General features: G+C 43.0%; 1 protein-coding gene and 1 long non-coding RNA gene across 6 annotated transcripts in view; one reads left to right on the forward strand and one right to left on the reverse strand.

The window, feature by feature from the left end:
- The window catches only part of YTHDC1 (YTH domain containing 1), a 20971-nt gene extending 20894 nt beyond the window's left edge, over window positions 1–77 (reverse strand). For 3 of the 5 annotated variants that reach the window (XM_026043159.1, XM_026043158.1, XM_026043163.1), the window contains exon 1: window positions 10–74. In XM_026043159.1, the coding sequence (XP_025898944.1) occupies window positions 10–37 (28 nt within the window). In that variant the 5' untranslated portion in view covers window positions 38–74. Of the gene's footprint in view, window positions 1–9 lie in introns of all 5 variants that reach the window. The other 2 variants (XM_026043161.1, XM_026043160.1) reach the window with 1 other exon arrangement.
- A 17900-nt stretch (window positions 78–17977) lies between these two features.
- Window positions 17978–19049, forward strand: LOC112950590. Its single transcript, XR_003250055.1, has 2 exons — window positions 17978–18073; window positions 18902–19049. It is a non-coding gene; the product is annotated as an uncharacterized LOC112950590 (long non-coding RNA).
- The last annotated feature ends 560 nt before the right edge of the window (window positions 19050–19609 follow it).

Genomic DNA, 19609 nt, shown 5'->3' on the forward strand with positions numbered 1-19609 from the left:
GCCGGGTACCTTTCTCCTCCCGGCTGTCGGCCGCCATGCCGCCGTGACGCGCCGAGCGCCTAAGATGGAGGGCGGCTCTTCCTGCGCGGAACGAGTTCCCCCTTCCCACAAGGCACCGCTTTGTTTACGCTCCGCGCGTCACAGCGCCAGAGCGCAGGCGCGCTGCGGGGGCGGGGCGTGCCGAACGCTCGCCCGGCGGCGCATGCGCTCCAGGGGCGGGCGGGAGCGGAGGGTTGCGCGCATGCGCGCGGCCGGGGGCGGGAAAAGGGGGCAGCGGCCGTGGAGGCGTCCGCCATTTTGTTATAAGGGGGTCCCTGTGAGGGTGGTGGCACAGCGGTCTCGTCTGCCAGGAGGGAACTTGGCAGGATTCCTCCCGTGCTTGTAGTGGCGCTTCTGCAGGCTTCCCGGTGTTGCCTGTGTGGTTCTGTTTCCCACTGTGCCTCTAGTGATTTTGTGATTTTGTGCCAGCGTTTTTCTTTTCCTTGCTTCAAGCAGAGTTTCTTTTTTTTTTCTTTTTTTTTTTTTTTTAATATAAACTCTTAGCAGTGCTTAAGTTGTCGCTGTCTCGTCTTAGTAAACTCTTGCGGAAGGGCTTCTGAAGAGGCTTGGGGCCAGAGTGCCCTGCAGTATTTTGTTAGGGCTGTGTGCACTTTAAAATGATCGAGTGGGAGCTTCCTTCATGAACCGCGGTGTTTTAAGCTCTGTTAATTGGCATGTTACAGGAGCTGTACCAACCTCTTTTGATCTAGAGAAGATGCGTAGCAGGGGTTGATGCTGTTGACTAAATGGCAAGTTAGCGTTTTAGAACTCAGATATCCTGTAGGGTAGTCTGATGGATGCCAATTCAGTCCCTCGAGTTACTCACTTGAGAACAAGCAGGTTCTAGTACCTGCACCTCAGGTTTCTTGACTGCTCTTGTAGAATGGATGGGTCAGTGAAAACATTGGCAGAGGAGAGTAGCCTTTGATTAGTGCAGCTTAAAACAGGAAGATGTTTCCCAGTAGTGAAGATGTGAATAAAAGAAGTGCCCTGTGACATTGGTCAGTGATGTCCCTCTCACTTCAAAGCTGTCAAATCAGAGCTAGCAAATAAGATAAAAATATCTGGAGAAACAAAATACTTTTGCAGAGAGGTAATAGAAGTTAGAACTAGAATAATTGAAGTCTTGGTCTTGGTGATGTGACTGAGGTGCTTCCTGACAGAGATAGCAACACACATGTTCTTCACTATTGTAGTGGTTGCTGGATCAAAGGTAATATTACACCTATGGGGCTCTGACCGATTCAACACATGCCTGTCCTGTAGGTCCCTGTGTTCTCTGGAACGACATCCTGTGAAACTGGAATCACAGATTTGCTGACATTTCCATTCTGGAGCTGCAGTGAAAGTCTGGAGCAAATTGTATCCACGTATAAGCCACTAGATGGTACCGTTGACATGAGTTTCCTGGAGGATGTCTAGTCAGAAGGAAGTGCAGCTGAAGTCAGATGCCTTTTGCAAATGCAACAGAGCAGCTTTGGAAAAAAAATAGGCTACGTTTTTGAAGTGTAGCACAGCTCTTCTGGTGGGCTTCAGCGAAATCAAATATTGCATGAAGTGGCAGTTCAAATAATAGCAGTGTGAATCCAGCGCTTTGAGAAGCAAAAGAGAAGCTTGTAGCTGAGGTTAGGTGGCAAAGCATTATTTCCAAAGGCAGAGCAGCTGTAGGTGACTCGTGCTAAAACTGATGATGGTTTGAGCTGGGGAGTTGGGCTAGGGCTCGCTCCAGAGGTCCCTTCTCACATCAGCAATTCTGTGTTTCTCTTACTTGATGGGCTCCTGCTCGAGCTTTATGTGGCATGGGAGACCTTTGCTTGCTGGGACTTTGTAGCATCTTAATCCTAGCTCCATTGTCAGTGTTTTTATGCAGGCAGCTGCTAATGGTCTCTCCCTGAAGACCCCAGATTAGAGACAAGCACTGCTGAGGAAACACCAGGCTAACTGAGTATAATTGTGTCCTAGCTCAAATACGAGATTTCTGTGGAATACTGATGTATTTGCTGAGCTAATGTTACTAACAGGCTGAGCAGAAGCGACTAAAGTGTTTCCATTGCCTCTTGTCCAGTATATTAATATCCGGTCATATCCAAGGGATGGCTTCTTGTTCTGATAAACGTGTGTTACCATGGGTAGTGCTTTTTTAAAGCCTGCTTCTTTTGTGACTGCTCTTCACATTAGCCCTTGTTATCCCCTCTGCAGCCTTGCAATAACAAGGTATAGATTACACCAAAAATCTCCTATATCTTGTCTAACTCTAGCAATGCATAAAGGCTTTCTAAAGCTGGTAGGCTCTGTCAGCCTGTTGAAGATGTTTGCAGTGAGAGAGAAAAAGACTTTCAGGTAGGTATAAGGTATTTGTATGCAGCTTTGCTCCTGGGTTGTGCCTGAAATAGGCTGCAGGAGAAGCTCCTGCAGCAGCCTCGGTGCTCGGGCAGCAGCGCGTGCTTCCTGTTTACAGCCTAATTACTGTATTCTGGCCCGAGTGTAGGTCAGAGCCAAGTACTTCAAGGCACTACCTTTACTGGATCAATGTGTTATTAATGTGTAAACAGGAAACTCTGCAGAAGTGTTACACAAAGTGTGTATTTTTATTTTAGTTACTGACAGAAGGTGCAAAAATAATTTTTTTTTTTTTTTTTCTGTCTCCCAAAACATCTGCGTTTGGCTGCTTTTCCCCATTGTTGTGCTTGGTTTTGTTTGCACCTTGTTCAGTGCTGTTTTTCTTCCCCTGAGGCTTCCTCCTTCTCTTCCTCCCTGGATACTGCTCGGTTTGTGGGCACTGGGTTTTGAGGGGACTGAAATTTTCTGAATAAAAACCTCCAAGAAAGGGTCTTAGAAGTGCTTGTTGTGGTACGGTCTGACCCTGCAGAGCTGAGTAGTCAATGAAAAGCAAGATAGTGCAAAGCTGAGTATCTTGAACGATCTGTTGGCATTTTTCTTATGGGATTGTCCAAATTTGCATTTGGCAGTCACCAGTGAGATGTATCCCTTGTTTGAGTGCGCACATTGTGAATAGTTGACTATTTTTTGTATCACTTGCCTTCTCCCATTTCTTGAAGTAAGATTAGATAATGTGGTTGAGACAACTAAGAGTTTTCCTGCTGCAGGATAGGGCAACCCTCTCCTCAGTTTCTCCCTCCCCTTTCGGTTGTGCTGCCCAATGTGCTCATTGATCCCCAGTTGAAATTGCTGGTTTGAAAGAAAACCATTGCAGTTTTCTCTCCTGGATGACTTTTCTACAATGTGTGAGTAGTATTGACAAGATGAGCCTGGGGAAAAGAGGGCTATCCCGCTTTGGGAATGGGAGCTTTTCAGTAGACTCAGTCCAGCTGGACCTTGGTACAACTTGGCAGTATGTCTAGATCAATCCCTATTGAACAGGAGGTGGCAGCATGTCACACCTGGTGCCTGTTTTGATCCCAAACTGATGTGAGTTATTGTCCTTTGTTGCAGGAATTCCAGTGGAAAGCAGTGGTTGTGTTTAGAAGAAAGGAAATGCAGGACCTGTGCTGGATCACAGACATGGAAGTGCTGCTTCATCTATCATGGCCGTTTCTGGAGATGGCAGGATTTGTTCCGGTGTGTATTTGAAGTGATAGTTTTGCTCCTTGTGCTGCCTTTTTTTTCCTGGGAAGTGGCAGACAGTAAAGCGACACTTAAGGTTATCCCTGAAAATATTTTTTTCAGATCTCATTATGACACTTGCGTTTGCTTGGCCTGAATTCAGCAGGGCACTTAGAGAACTGTTAAAGCTCCTATTTGAGTCCTGTGGAAGTCATGAGGTCCTCATCAGATATTTGAAGTTAAGAATGGCTTTCTGCTCCTGCTGAATCGTGTTACAGTTAGCTTTTTATTGCTAAAGCAGTCTCTTTGGAGCTCGGTTTGTATGCTCCCTTGTTTTCAAGAGGTAATGGATGTTTGCTGTTTCCCTACTCCCTCTCCCATCTGTTGTGATTTACAGTTGCTGAAAAGTGCAGTTCTCTTCTTAGTTGTCACCTCGCTAGAAATATATGAACAATTACTCTGTGTGATACAGACTGTCTAGGCCAGTCAGGCTGGGGGTTAAAGAACAGGCTTGACAAGACTAGGTGTCTACATGGTACGGTGATGGACCCTATCATTAGCTAGCCCTACCTTAATGTACCCTGAAATAGATGAATAGCACCTGACACAAACCAAGGAATTCTTTTTGGTCATAAAAATTAGTGTCCAGAACTCTGCACATCCTAAGTATTCACACCCACTGGCAGCAGTGTAATTTAAGACTATCCATGACTGACTGACAGATGTCTGTTGATAAGAGATAATTTCCAGCTCTGTGGACCTGTTCAGTATCTGAAGTCTGGTTTGAAACTTAGTATTGTTGTGGGGACAGTGTCGTTCTGTGAATGCAAAGTCTTCAGGAAAAGAAGGTATCACACATTTGGCAAATTTGTTGGGTTTCTGTATTAGAAGTAGTTACCTGAGACGAGTAACCAAAGGGAAACTCAGTTTTATTTCTTTTGGGATCTAATGGAGCATGGGCATATTGGCCTCCCTCTGTCAACAGGGATGGTTGCTTCTTTTCCTTCAATCCCCTTTATGAAACTTTTAAGACTTTCAGAGCCTAACAGATGTTTACTGGCAGATGATGTCTGCAGAAATATCACTTTTTAGTAAAATGGCAGTTATTAAACGGTTCTTGTCTTGCTCCGCACATGTAAACATGGATAGGAGACAAGGTGAGACCCGTACTCCTATTCCACACAGATGGGAAATTCTGTTTTTCCCTATTTTGTTCCTTCTATGCATTGTGATGTCACTGTGGTCGAACAGTCAGTTGTGAACGTGCATTTGTACAGTTGTATCACCAAAGCTATGCTGATTTATGCTGGCCTAATATTTGTCCTTTTATGTGGAACCACAGCACCAGAATTCATTTGCCAAGTGATCCAACATGTATCACTATCAATAGATTTACTGCTAATAGTCACTTTGGTTTCTGATGTTTTTTGCTACTGTGAGAGACAGCTTTTCCTGTGTTTTATTCCCATGGAAGCCAAGTTGCCCTGTCCTTCACCTTTCATACCAGCACCAGAGGAGCTGTTAGGACCGTGACGCTCTGTCCTCATTTCAGTGCAGGTTCTGGCTTGTGTCTTGCTTTTGTATTCAGCTTGCCTTCCAGGTGAATCACTGCTGTTATCTGGAATCACACCCTATTTTAAAACTACAGAGCTTTTCTGTTTCTAGGGCTACTGAAATACTTGTGCTTCATTAGGTTGGAGTTTAAATTGACTCCTTCTTTGTGCCCCATTTCAATTGTTATGTTTCAGAGGTGAGATGACTGCCAGGTTTGCTTGTTCATCAAACACTGATCAATGCTGTATCGACGAATGCTCAGAAACTTGAGTCATCTTGCAAAATTAAGAGATATCATAGATGAACACTGGTGCAATAGAAACTAGAACTGAAAGGATGTTGACAGATCATCTAATTCCTTTCCCACCTCAGGGATAATCAATTACAACTCAAGTGCCCTGGTAGTTGCTCATTGGCAGAGATTTTAGGATCTTTGTTGCTGAAGGTTCAAAGGATAGGTCGGACAGTTATTTTAAATACATACACATCGTAATAGTGTTTTTATTGCCTTGCAGTTTTAGTGATTTGCTACTCTGTAAATGTTGAAGAAAAGAAAACTCAAATTTCTGGGAAGTAACTTTTCTAGAGGAAAACATCAAACTCTGTATCAGTGATAAGAATAAGTGCCTAAGGACTATGCCCATGTGAAGCCTTGAGCTTGAAACAAGCCCAGCAGGTTTGTTGCTGTGTAGAGTAAAGAAGCTGTAGTTCTAAGATACTGTTTTATCTTAGCAGTGTCAGTGAATTATATTCAAGAACGGTGTCACTTCAGGCAGCACTTTATGTGTATGTCCCTCTAAAATCAATTCAACTAACATATTTTAAAGCAGGCACGTGCTGAAGTGCTTTTACACACTTGGACCCTTTAGGACTTCCTGTAACTATCCCCCAGCCCCAAAATGAAACAAGAAATGGAGATGGGGAATGAATCATGCTTGGAAATCAGTGATGTTGCATGGCTTCTTGTGAGGCTTGGTAGTGATTTGCAGGGGGACAACATACATTTCTGCAGTAGCCGCAGGGTCCTTACGTAGCTACTGGTCTCCTTGTTGTTTTTTGTCCAGAGAGGAGTAATTGTCAAAGGCAGCAAATGGGAAGTGATTAGAAATGGAGACAGCAGCAGTTGGCTTCAGAAAAGCATTAAGAACAGCTTCTCAGAGCTGTTTGCTGACCAAATATGCTCTTGAACCTTCTGCATACAGCTCTCTGTTAACGCACTTTTTCTTTAGCTTGGTTCTTTAACCTTCTCTGGTTTGCACTCGTGTGCTTCTGCAGCCTATGGCAAGTTGTGCTGCGAGTGCCTGTTTGTCCTCTGTGTCTCCTTCTGCTCTTGCCACCTGCCTCTCTGCAAGACGCTGACAAGCTGTGCTGAAAAGCGAGTCAGCTAAGTACAGCTCACCTCCCCTGACCCAGGTGCAGAAATTCTTGCTTGCTGAGGTGTGTTCTTATTTTTTTTTCTTTTGGCACAGCTTGCTGAGCAATTATTCTGATGAGTCATTTATAATATATATATCTAATTTAATCTGCAGGATTTTTGTGGTTTCTCAGTTTGTCAGTGCTGTTGGGTCAGAACCTCCTCCTATTTCGTTTCTGATGCCAGATTTACTGTTTCATTTTAGGACAGTTCTGCAGGCCTCAGACCCCCTTCATGGTGTGTGGAGGGGTAACAGATCCATGTGAGCGTGGTTTGTTTCAGTCCTTAAAGTTCTGTCTCCTTTCTTCAGAAGGACCTCATGTTTTTCTTAAAATAGCCCAAGCCCGAACACCTTCTATATCTCCTATTGTGAAAGCTGATACAAAAATCTGTAGCGTCACTTTACTGTCCTTATCTACTTTATCCTTGCTGTGCTAGTTCAGAAACCCTTCAGCTGGCTTCTGATGCAATAGCAACTGTTTTTGTCCTCTTATTTGCTCTTGAAATTTCTATCTATTTTAAACTTTTAATTCACTTTTTTTTTGTTTTGTTTGTATTGTTTTATCATTTCCCCAATGCTGTGCTTTGTCAAAAGTTTCCTTTTCACATTTCTCTGACTTTAAAGGCTGGTTAACAGCTTGGTTTGTGTGTGTGGGTAACTTCTGTTATATGGTGATTGTCTGCACAATGGGTTAAACTGTTCTAATTGCCTCTTATTTTATTTTATGGCCTTTTAACTACTACTTTGAAAGCACTCTTTAAACCTGCATCATGTAACATCATGTTAGTTTTATGTTCCTGCTTGGAGAAATGAAGTAGATATATACATGTGGTAGGTTAATTATCTTAATTATGAATTGCTTAGTACTTTAAATAGAGTGGCTTCTGCCTCTCCTCCTGTTTAAGGAAAGGCTGTATCCAGTTCTGTGCATAGTTTTACTCTAGTTGCTTCTCATATTGATATACTAGATGATTTTGAAAATCTGTTTTTTCTTAGTCATTTGACAGCCTAAAGAGAATTTGCAAAAATAGAGGGAATTTGCTTTTGCTTGAGGTCATTCTGACAGCACTGGATTAATTAAGTTTTAAGGGCTTCTATATTTTAAGCTGACTTTTTATCCAAACTGTTCTTAAAGGCAAAAGCATGCCAATTTTTTTTCATTTTAAGCATCTGACCTGTTCATTTTGAGCTTATCAGTTGCCACTTTTTTTTTTCCTTGTAATCTCTGTAACTTTTGAGATACGGTGACAGAATATTTTGCTATGTTTGAGTTTCTGAGGTTTGGGGAGCAGGTGGCCAGGCCTCTGATGTGATGGAAAGAGTAACTTCACTGGGGACTACAAGAGGTTTTACAGAGATGCAGCAATCTAGAAGCTACTAAGGTATCCAGAACAAAACCTGGAAAGGGGAAGGCCTCTCCTTAGGGAGAGCTGTTCATAAATGCATTTTATTTCTATTGTATTTCATACAGGCACTTTGAATGCTCTCTTTAAAAAAAAAACCCTTCTTATAAAACCTATCTATTTGAGTTTGAAAGTCTTTTGAATCTCTGGGGAGCTCAGTATGCCAAAGAGGTCTGCACAGATGCAGCTAGGGAGGATATTCCAGCAGGTCGGACCTATTTCTAAGTGGTGGGAAACAGGATGGAGGTGCTTTATACTACCAGCTAGCCTGGGGTATGGACATCCTGGCTTCCAGACTGCCTACTGGCAAAGGATCATGCACTGTGAGGGCTCTCCTTTCTGCTGTTTTACAGGGGAATGTAGCTTAGCTTTCATCCTAATTAAAAGCTAGGTGCTTAGTGGATTAAGAAACTAGAGACTTTGTTTAATTACTGGATCTAAGCCTTTAGCCAGCAGGCAACACCTTGCCTCCTATCCCTCTCCTCGCTCACGAAGTCTATGTGTTTAGAGGGTTAGCCTGGTTTGAAGAGCCCAGGTCCTTGGTTTTTTGCTGCTTTCTCAAAACACCAGCAGTGTGCAAAGACACCGAGGAAGCTGAGTGCCTCTGGATCTTTGGCTTTGGTGTCTAAAGACGTGAGCTTTGGTCAAAGCTGTAGGCTCTGTTATTGATAGGTTGTCATGAGGGCCCTCTGGTGCCCTTGTGGTGTCTGTACTCAGACCCATCTCTAAGCGGGGATATAGGTAATGACCTCCCTCTCCTTCCTGCCTCTCTTTGTGAAACCTTCTGTTCCCTGCTGATTTATTTAACATCACACACTGTGTTCCAGCTGAGGTGGATACAGGCAGAGGAAGTACAGTTGCCTAAGCTTCCTTTCCCTAAGGATCCAGGCTGGGATTTTTTTCCCTCCCCGAACAGGATAATACATTATCTATCCGATAAAGGTTTGAAACCAGAACCCCTCCCTTGCTTGTAGTTCAAAAGGAATATGAGAGTGCTAGATGTAGATATGATCTAATAGTCAAGTCATTCCTGGTGTAATGCTGTATGAGAAAATGTAGGTGTATTTTCTTATTCTTCACTTTTCCTCCCAAAGCTTTGTTGTACAGTCTGCTCACTGAAAACCTGGTGGGAAGGAAATGTTGCATGTTATTAAGCATGAAAAATTACTTTTTGTACCTCTTTATGCTTAATGCAGGCTGTGTAGGTAGCTGTCGTTCCTTGGGAGACCCTTCTTTTTATGACCCATCCGCTGATCACTTTGGAACTGAGAGCTTCTGGAACATGATCACAGCTTGTAAGACAAAATTTCTGCAGGCACAAATGGGATGATGTCAGCTCAGCAGTGGCCTATTATTTAAAGCTGGATAGTCAGCTGTCTGTCTTAAATACTGCAAAGCTGTTAGCCACATTCATATCCTGCAGCAAGATGGTAATTGTAATATTAAACCTTTACGGTGAAGTGCTGGTTTTATAGTTTTGGAGGTGATTTATTTCCATGTCTGTTCTTTACATGAGTGTGGTATGTTTTGGGAGGGGATGAGGGAAGAGAACTCTGACTCTTAAGTGGTTTGTCCTTTTAAAGCCAGAGAGTGATTCTGTCGCATTGTAGCTCTGGTACACCCCTCTATAAAGCCTAAAAGATACTAAGGAGCAAGTAACTTTTACCTCTCTTTCTATGCTGCTAGGGTTACAGTCAACACTGGTATTGGCTCTGTTCATTTTATGACACACGAGTTGAAAGTAGAAATGATAGTAATGTCCAAAAACTAGCTGTTCTAACTCTCACTAGGAGTGAGATTCCTGTTTTGACTCTTCTCTGATCAACAACAGTGCTTAAGAATACATGTAAATCCCAGAAATGAGCTATAATGCTTCTAGTTGTTGTGCACTTGAAGAAAAGATGGAAAAGGATGGATGTTGTGAAGTCTGGTCTAAATGAGAGCAGTTTCCAACCTGTTGGATGATCTCCTCCCGTTTCTCCAGTGAAACCTCTGCCTGTGTGATCATGTTGCCATCCTAAGGGGAAGAATTTAAGAGAAAGCAGTTTCCTTTTTTCTTCTTGAGAGAGGGGAGGAGTAAAGTGCAGCTTATTCTTACTACAGACATTCAAAAATACTGACTATTACCAAAAAATATGAGCTGATAGAAATTATCTGCTCCTGTGGTTATTGCCATATGGCGCAGCTGATCTATAGATAAGATCTTTACTTGATTTGCCAACTACCTTGCATGTAAAATAGCATCTTAAACAAGTTTGAGTATGAATCTAATAACTTTTCCTCCTAGCTGTCTGCACAACCCTCAGCCTTGAAGCTACAGTTCTGCGGGTTCCCTCTGAAGGAGTTCCTTCCTCACCACAAAGGTGCATGTTATCTGACTGGCAATCAGTAATGAGGAAAAAAAAAATGAATAAAATGTTGTACAACAGTGTTATCTGTTTTGCTAACACATGCCTTGGAACAAAAATATCAGAGAATCTATTTCAAAAGACAGATTTCAGAGTAGGAACTTCCCCAGGCTGACATGAGCAACTTCCTTAGCTTTTTGCTTTGCATGCACATGCTGTAAATGCTCCTTTAATAGTCTGATTGCCTGTCCATCCTATGGACTTTCTATTTCTCTTTCTAAGAGAATTTATTACTCATTTTATCCCATGAACACATCGTTTATGTGAACTTAATCTAAACCTTCCTTTATCTAAGCCATCTCTTTCATAGGGATGGAGGGGTTTGCCACCAGCAATGTCCTTTTTTTCACTTCCTTCTTGTTTCCTTCCTTGCAGGGAAAGGCTTTGGATAGCAGAAGAATCCTTGCTAGGAAAAGAGAACTAAATGGAAAGATTTGGCTTAGCCCTAGTTGCTTCCTTAGGATGTGAAGGATGTTCCTGGTGGTCACCCCTTGGCAAGAGGCCAGAGTCCTTCTTGGAGGAAACAGGAAGAGCACTGCTGCTGTGGTGGCCTGTGAGAATTTGAGCAAGGAAGCTGCCTAATATCTATTTTGTTGGGAAGAAAAAACAAATCATACCTTCATTTTGGTGGAGATGAGTCTGATGGTATGAAGATGTACCTGTTTGAGACTTTTTGTTTGTTTTTTTAATCTCTTCTGGAAGCATCCGTCTCATACACGGCGTATAGCAAAGGAAAAAATACATCTTCAGTAGACTAGAGCAGGAAGGAAAAGGGCAACATTTTAGGTGTGAGCTGTGTCAGCAGCAGATGTGGCCCCTGGTGAAGCTGTTCAGTATGCTCAGGGTTTAAGTACTCAGCTTGGATGTCTGGGAACTTACATAAGCACAGGTGGAATCCACAGAAAACAAGTGAAGCATGGCTGTGTTCCCATGCTTGTCCTCCGGATTCCTGAGTCGAGCTGTGCTTTGGAGACAAATAGATCATTAAACATACATGTGGTGGAATCAGGACTGCAGGGTACTGAGCGGGAGACAGGTCTTGGTCTTGCAGGTGTTCACAGTGTGAACACAGCAGCAGAGGATGCACTAAATCTGTAGTCAAACATAAAAACATGAGAAAAAACATGTTTAAAAACTTGAGTCTATGCACAGATCTAACAGCTGACTGCAAAACACTCTGCTGTCAGCAGAAAACAAATATATAAACTTCAAAGAGAGCATCTCGTTAGCGCCAGCGTCCAGGAGTGCAGGGAGATGTGATCAGAGCCGTATCTAGTAGGGGACCAGTTCATATATTAGGGTGGTGCTCTCCTAGCAAGTGAGCTCTGATGCTTTCCCAGCTGGAGCCAAGTGATTTCCTGCTAGTGAGGAATCTGCATTACTTGGCTCGGCTTTCTTAAAAAGGAGTGAGAACTGAAAAGATATGCCCTTCTTTATTTTTTTTTTTTTAAGAATAGATTTTTATGTATGCTATGTTCATTGCAAGCAACAAGGTAATGCTGGTTTGCTTTCATGCAGAAAAAAAAAAAAGTGGTCAAAATCCAGGATGCGGTGAAGTACCTTTCAACCAAAACTTATTTTTGAAAATGTTGGATTTTTGCTTGACCTGTGTCTTAAACATAAGCCCAGGCATTACCAGTTAGGACTCTGTCAGCCATGGAGGAGTGTATACTGAGTGCAGCTGTGAGCAAGTGGTTGATTTGACAGCTTTATTTGGAGTATACAACACATATGAGTGCTATTTTAATCGTGGGTTATGATTAAAACAAACTGCTTTCCTTACCCACCAGGGGAGTTGAATAAAAGCAAGTCAGATTAATTCAGGAAAAAACAACGGATCTTCTTTCTTTGCACAATTAGGTTTTCCATTTTATTGGCAAATCCTCTGTTTATAGCTAGGTTTTGGTCAGGCCTTGGTAGGGCATATGGGAGACTTCCCTGACCCTTCCTTTTTGATCTTTTTTTTTTTTTTTGACACGTTCGTTTTTTATCTCAAATCTTGTGGCTAGCGATCGAGTGTCTTTTGCTGTTAACAACAGCTCCACCTCTTTCCAGCACCAATTACGAGAGGTTACATACACTTTAAGTAAACTAGTCCTGAGGCTATTTGTGAAGACAACCACAAAGATAAAGGATCTGGAGGGGAAAGGGAAAGAAGAAAAAGTGCACAAGTAACAGGCCTCTTAGCACATAACCTGATTTTTCTCTCTTCTAATGTGTTTTCTTTCAGGATAGGGTCAAGGGATGTGATTGAAATTTTGGTAATGTTGCAAAGGTGTCACACCCCAGTGTTACAGGAAGGATGGTTTGAGATGTCGGGAGAAGTGGTGACCTTTGGATTGCTTTTGTTCGGCATGGGATAGCTCGGCTGAGTCACGTTGTCTCTATCCCATTGCACCACAAAGCAAAATTATATTAGCTTAACATGCTATTACAAATAGCTGGAAGTGAGCTCAGGTTATCCTGCAATTGAGAGTTGACTAGTTAATACAGCTCAGCTGCTAATAGCTAAGGTGCAGTGGCTTGACTGCTTGCAATCATCTTTCCTTAGCCTCAGCTCTTTAGGGGACTTGTCTCTCTTTATCCTAACTGACAGCATATGGAGCAAAGATGGGACTTTGGAAGGTAGTTGCCACAGACCTGGTTGTTGTTTTCAAAATCCTTTCAAATGGGGCATAAATGGAAATGTGTGTTTAATGCAAATATAAAACTGGTACTTTTTTAGCAGAGTGTCCCAGAGGATATGATGCTTTTACTGTAAGGATCATAGATTATTTGAGTGATAAAAAGCATTTTGTTTTAATGTAAGGATCATGGATTATTGAAGATATAAACAGCATTTTCTGAATGCTAATGCCTGGAAAAGAACTTTTCCTGTAGGTGTGGTGAGGTTTCTGGGAGAACACTTGAAATATATTATACTGCCAGTGTCATGGAAATCTCTGTCCCTGCACTGGAATAAGGAGTGTCCCTTGGGGTTTGATTTGGTTGTCCTCATATGGCTGCCTCATGCTATTTCAGAAGGTGATGAGATCCCTGTTGGGAATTAACCTCTCCTGAAAGCCCTCTAGTTAGTCCCTCAGATCACCGAGTGCTGCTGGCCGTAGCCCAGCAATCAGACTGCAGGATGCACTGAGAGGAGCTTTGGTGGCAGAGCTTCTTCCAGCCCTGTGGCTGCAAGCTGCCAGGTCAGTGCTGAAAGATGCAGTCTGCCTGAGTGAGTTTCCTTTGAACTTCATGTATCCTTTTCTGTTCCCTTCCAAATGGAGTCATCTCTTCAGTAATAGTAGTAGTTGATAAGGAGCTATCTAGGGATAGCCTCCATGAGCACCTGTAAGGTAGTCTCCCTCCTTTAATGCCCCTGAATCAAGACAGTTTCTTACCTGCTGTTGGAGATTTTTTTTTTTTCAGGATGTGCATAGTGACACCCAAGAGTATTTATGAATGTCATAAGCAAAACAATTGCATCAGATGCAATCTCAAAGTTACAGTAAAGGGTGTTTCCAGGAAAAATACATGGAAATCGATGTAGTCAATAGCTATAATTCTGATGGAAAGCTCGATTGACATTGAAAGGTGTTGGAGGGGTGTATAAACCAAATGAGAAAGTGGATCTTTTCTCATTACGTGAGGTGAGAAGGGACCTAATTCATCAGTGGATTTAGTCCTTGACAGTTGCACATACTACATCATCTTCCACCATGTATTCCTGCATTCAAATTCCTTTTGGGCTTCTCTACCTGAAGATGCCTGTGAGCAGATGAAGCTTCTCTGTTGCAAGCCCATGTTCTGGAGTTTAATAACTCTTGCTCCCAAGATTTTTGATCAAATTCTCTCCAATTCTTGTAAGAACAGCTGTCCACGGCTTGTGTTTTTTGGCAGCCCTCTTCTGTGTTTGCTCTAGGCATAGTTTGTCTATGTGTGGTAATTCGAGTTGTATGTGGAGTCTCTGCTGTGTGAGGCGTACTAATTTTTTGTTCTTTCATAAAAGCAGCTTACTAGCAATGCAGACTAGGCTTGCATTTTGCTTTTTGATGGCTAAATCATGCTTTTTTTTGCTCCAAGCCACTTCCTTCCTGCTGTAGGCTTTCCTACAGCATATTTAATTCAGCTGTGTGTTTCTCCTTTTAAGTAGATGAACTTCCAGATTTTGCTGGAAATTCTTACTTAGTCAATGGGTGTTTGATCTTATGCTTCATGCTACTGCGTGTTATTTGCTATCCTGTTTATGCATTAAATCCGTATTTCTCTCGACATAGGATCCATTCAGTCTTAGCTCTCTCCTGTTACATCGTGACATCTTTCCTGAGCTGTGTCTTTTCTCCCCTGGTTCCTTGTCATCTGCATAGCATGTGATGTGACAGCTTTGCTGCCTACAACTGCATCTCAGCCCTGCTTTATGTGGCCTCTTGCTCTGGACCACCCTTTGGAGCAGACCTGGGCAAGATGCCGTGTTGTGGAGGTAAATGCTGAGTGGTTGTATGGGGCCTGGGTTACTGCTTCTCCTTGCCAAGCTGATACCATAGGCTTGGCTGCTGTCACTTCTCTGCATCCTGGGTGTCTGTTTAGCTGCTACAAGGGATTCTTCAGGTCCTATAGCCAAGCTCATAGGGATCAACCCACAAGGGGTCCAAGTGCTACCCTGCTATGTCACTAATACCCAACCTGTGCCTCACATGGCCATTTTTAAGAACAAGTGTTTCAGTCTGGACTTGGATACCCAGGTGAGAATCAGGTTGTTCATGAGGGCCCCTTAAATCTACTAGAGCTATTCCCTTAGCTCATGTGTGCTAAACTGGAGTAGCTACTGCCCAGGAAGCAGCTCAGCACTGACAAAGGGGGATTTGCACACCTGGCCCCCATAGGAACTTGGTCGTTACATAGCTTCACGCTCTAGGCTGCAACTGCATACCCTGTTAGTCACTAACTCCTTCCAGGTGCCACAGCTATTTTTACTACAGATCCCAACCTTACCTTGAAACTCCAAAACGGATTTTGCTGGCTCGTCCCTGCTAGGGTGCAAGGCAGGTGCTGGCTGCTCTCTGCCTCCTTGTCTTCTCCTCTCTTCCTGAGCTTACGCTGCCCAGCAGTGTCTGTGCGTGGTAGATGTGCCTCGGCGGGGATGGATGTTCACTCCACCCAAGTGTCTGAGTAAGGGAGGTACCCAGAGAGCTTGCAGGACACTGACACAGCGTGAGGAACTCGGATGTTACCAGTGCTGCCTGGCCCTGTCCCTCCACCCAGACGCCTTGTAAGCCTCTCTCCCCACACCAACCTTCTCTTTTTTTAGCAATGCAGTTCAGGGACTGGCCCACCCAGTGACAACAAGCAAAAGGTGTGGAACATGCCGAGAGCATTTGCATCACCTGTCTAGCACAAAGGAAGTTTATCCATATGTTCCTTGCAGCCCTGTTGTAGATAAACACACATACTCTTGAATGCATACATGTGTGAAAGAGCCTAATGCACATGAGGATGAGGAGGAGAACTTAGATGTTGTGCTGAAAAACAAGTCCTTGGAAAAGAGAAGCTTAAAACAGTGTGTCCCAGACAAAAAATCTTTAAGCACTGTAACTAAAAATACAAAAATGCCTGCAGTGAAAGATTGCTGATTACAGAAAGAATGTCATCCACTGTGTATGTTACCCGTCTGTAATGCTGAGTGATATTCCCTAAGCATGGTGTGTACCTTTCTGTGTTTCCCACAGGTGGTGAGGTTCGATGCTTGCTGGGGAAGGGCACCCACAGCTGCTGGTCTTCCCTGCTGGGACATTTCACATGCAGTGATGAAACACAGTGTAGTTCTGGTGGCATCGCTGATATCCTGGTAGCTACTGTCATGGTCTTTTTGCTCTGTATTGCCTGTGATTGGTATCTCTATCATGTGATGTTCCTTTATTGCTATAGCCTCAATTTTGCATGACTTCTTCTTGAAGCTAAAACCAGGAATGGGATTGAAACCTATTTCTTCTCAGCTTTTCTTCCTTTAGAAGTTTAGACAACCTGGGAAATACTTCTGTCTTGAGAAGAATTCTTTTTCTCTTTCACACTTAGTCATAGAAACAAGTTACATTTTTCTTAATTTTAATATTATTAAAATATTCTTAATTTTATTATTATTAATCCATTCTCTTTGGAGTCTTCATCCACTGGAGATAAACAAATGATAAGAGCACATCACTTTTATTACTGTTATTTTATTCTTTACCCTCCCTCCATTTTTTCCTCTTCTCCATTTTTCATTGCATTACTTTGCCTTTTGCAAGACTTTAACCTTACTTGTACTTTGCCCTTCCAGGCACATGCTTCCTCTCGGCTACCTGAATAGCCCTGTTTGAAGTCAGGAGGAAATCTTCAGCTGGGGGGTGTCAGAGAAGCTCAACCCCAGGTAACTGGATGACTTCATTAGCTTGATAAGCTTAATTCTTGCTTATCCTTTCTGATTCTGCACTCATTTCTGCATGGACAGCTCACTGGATTATGACTGATCGTTCTCGCTTCTCTGTAGTTAGAGAAGAAGTTGCTCCAGGAGAGGTTAAATACTGTCACGACAGCCCTTTGTGTAGGCATTTGTCTCGTTTAAAGAAGAAAAATGAGAGCAGCCCCCTGCTTGCATGGTGGGGAGGAGTCCCAGGGTCACTGAAGTAATTCCAGTGGCACGCTGGTACAGCCGAGTCTTGCTAATGGCACAGTGTTCAAGACAATTCCTCAGCTTTCTGCAAGTCGGGGCAGTTCTGCATAATGGGCATTTCTCAATTATGGAAGAGAGTGACAAGACAGCAGGAGACTCCAACGGGAAGATTACTTCACCGTAGTTCAGCAAGGAGGAGTTTTGTTAGGATTGCCCTCAGAGAGCGCCTAAGTAAACACTGCTTGACTCAGAGTCACAGCTGAAACTGTACGATCTGCTCGTAGGGGAAAAGGAAGCAAAGCCAGTTTGTGCTTTAAAAAATAAATAAAAAATGAGGTGCATCAGGCATGAAAATTATTTTTAAAAAATGGTAGTTTCATGTACTCTGTGTTGGATGGCTAGTCCCACTCACTGCCAGACGCTACTCTGGACAAGCTTTAAAGCAATCCTCTGAGAGCTTTCTATACTCCTCTTACATTCATTTCCTTCTGAGGTAGATCCGTAGGTGACTTGGAGGGGATGAGGGAAAAGAAGTGAACCAGGTCTTGTTGTTGATTTGGGATTTATTTTTTTTTTTTCTTTTCTCTCTTAAAGATCCATCAGTTTAATCTGCTTGTGCAGCTATTCTCCTCCATGCAATTTTCAGCTTGCATATGGGCTGTTCAGACTGGTTCCTGCTGAGCAGAGTCCTGCATGTTCTGCAACTTCTGCTGCTATGCTTGTAGCAGTGCAATCTAATCCTGTTGCTGCGCAGTGGGTAACAAATCAAGCACTGTGCTAAACGGAAGGAGTGAGCAGCAAATACCTTTCCAAAGGCTGAAATTGTGGTTATCTTTGTTCGCTTAGGACTTTCTTACTGTTTGCCATATGCAAAGAAGGAGATTGGAGTTACGTGGGTGACATTAAAGAACCTCTGTGCTTCAGGGAGGATGCTGAGCTCTATTTTGTATTTTCAGCTGTATCTGCACACTGTGTAGGAGACTTGAGTGACTGAGGAAGGAAGATGTTTCTACTTAAGAGCTGCAATTGGTAACCTACCCCATATAGCCTTGTGTCAAGGTATTTTGTATCTTCTTTCTTTCAGCTCCAGTTACTTAAGTTCCTATGTGTTAAGTTCCTACTTGAGTTCCTTTGTGAGGAACTCTTCCTAGTGATGGCCAGCAATAGAACTAGAGGAGATGGCTACAAACTGAAGCATCGGAAGTTCCACAGGAACTTAAAAATTTCTTAACAGTGAGGGTGCCAGAGCCCTGGAACAGGCTGCCCAGAGAGGTTGTGGAGTCTCCTTATTTAGAGATCTTTAAAACCCGCTTGGATGCAGCCCTGTGCCACGTGTTCTAGGTGACCGTGCGTGTGCAGGGGGTTTGGACTCGATGACCTCTGAGGTCCCTTCCAACCTCAACCGTTCTATGATTCTATGTGTTAGATGATTCAAAGTGTTAGAGTCTCATGCACAGGTTTTACCTTTGTTTTATGGACTTGATAGAGGCAAGCTGATCCAGTTTCTTCATACTGAGCAAACAAAGTGTGAGGTGAAAGCAGACTGCACATTTGGAAAGGAGACACCAAGCTTCAAGCATGTTTTAGCTTGAATCAAGCAAGCAATTAATTAAAATCCAGTGGCAAATACCCTGGCAGCCTTAATCAAACACAACCCTGCAATGGTCTCCATTGCCACAGCACTAGCAAGGAGAGAAGCAAAAAACAGGTGAAGTTTCTTGTACATAGAAAGCTTCTCTTGTTTTCTTAAGCTTAGCAGTTGACCTGCTAAAAAGAAAATCGGAAAGAAAAGGGAGGATTTAGTTGCTGTTGTCTACCAGTGGTTTTGTGGGTCTAGTACAGGACATTAGTATCTTGGAAACTGACTTGATGGGTTTGGTTTTCTAGGTATTCTACAGCTGGACAAGGTTTTGGAGCTGGTGACAGATCTGTGCTGTGAGAGTGCAGCGAAGCCACCGGACCCTCACGGCTCAAACCCTAGCATCGGCGGAGGGACATGAGCGCTTCTCAGTACGTGGGACCTCAGCCACGCTGCCTTCCTGGCTGCCATTTAGCTTGTGGTGAGTTTGTCTAACTGGAGGCCAGCCCTGGACATACTACATATTTAAAAATGGCATTGTTCTTAGATACCTAGTTTTTAAGAATTGTGATCCAGAAGGGTGGATTGGAATTAAGAAATCTTGGGCTAACATGAGTAGGCAGGTTTTTCTCTATAGAAACTTGTACAGAGAAGAGCCAAGGGAAGCTTGAGTGCAGCCTAATAACTGATGGTTGGTTGTAAAGGCAAGTGAATTTGACTGAAATCCGGTGTTGATAGATTCATTTGAGCAATCTGTGTGTTCTCAGAGAAGAGGACTCAAACTTGGGTATAAGTCAAGTTATAATTGCTTTATGCTACACTTGCCTCTTTCTCACACACCAGCTTGAATATGCCTTCCCTTAATATTTGGTAAGAAAGTGTTTACAATTGTTATAATGTTAAATATTTAAAATATTGCTAATATGTAGGAAGGCAGCTGTGTGTGACTATGAGTAAAATCATATGCTGTCATCTTTGGAGGTGCATCTGTAACCAGGAATAAATGCCCGCTGCAA

Source organism: Nothoprocta perdicaria, unplaced genomic scaffold (genome assembly GCF_003342845.1).
Source record: "Nothoprocta perdicaria isolate Ctin4 unplaced genomic scaffold, notPer1 scaffold_322, whole genome shotgun sequence".
In the NCBI taxonomy this organism is placed as follows: Eukaryota; Metazoa; Chordata; class Aves; order Tinamiformes; family Tinamidae; genus Nothoprocta; species Nothoprocta perdicaria.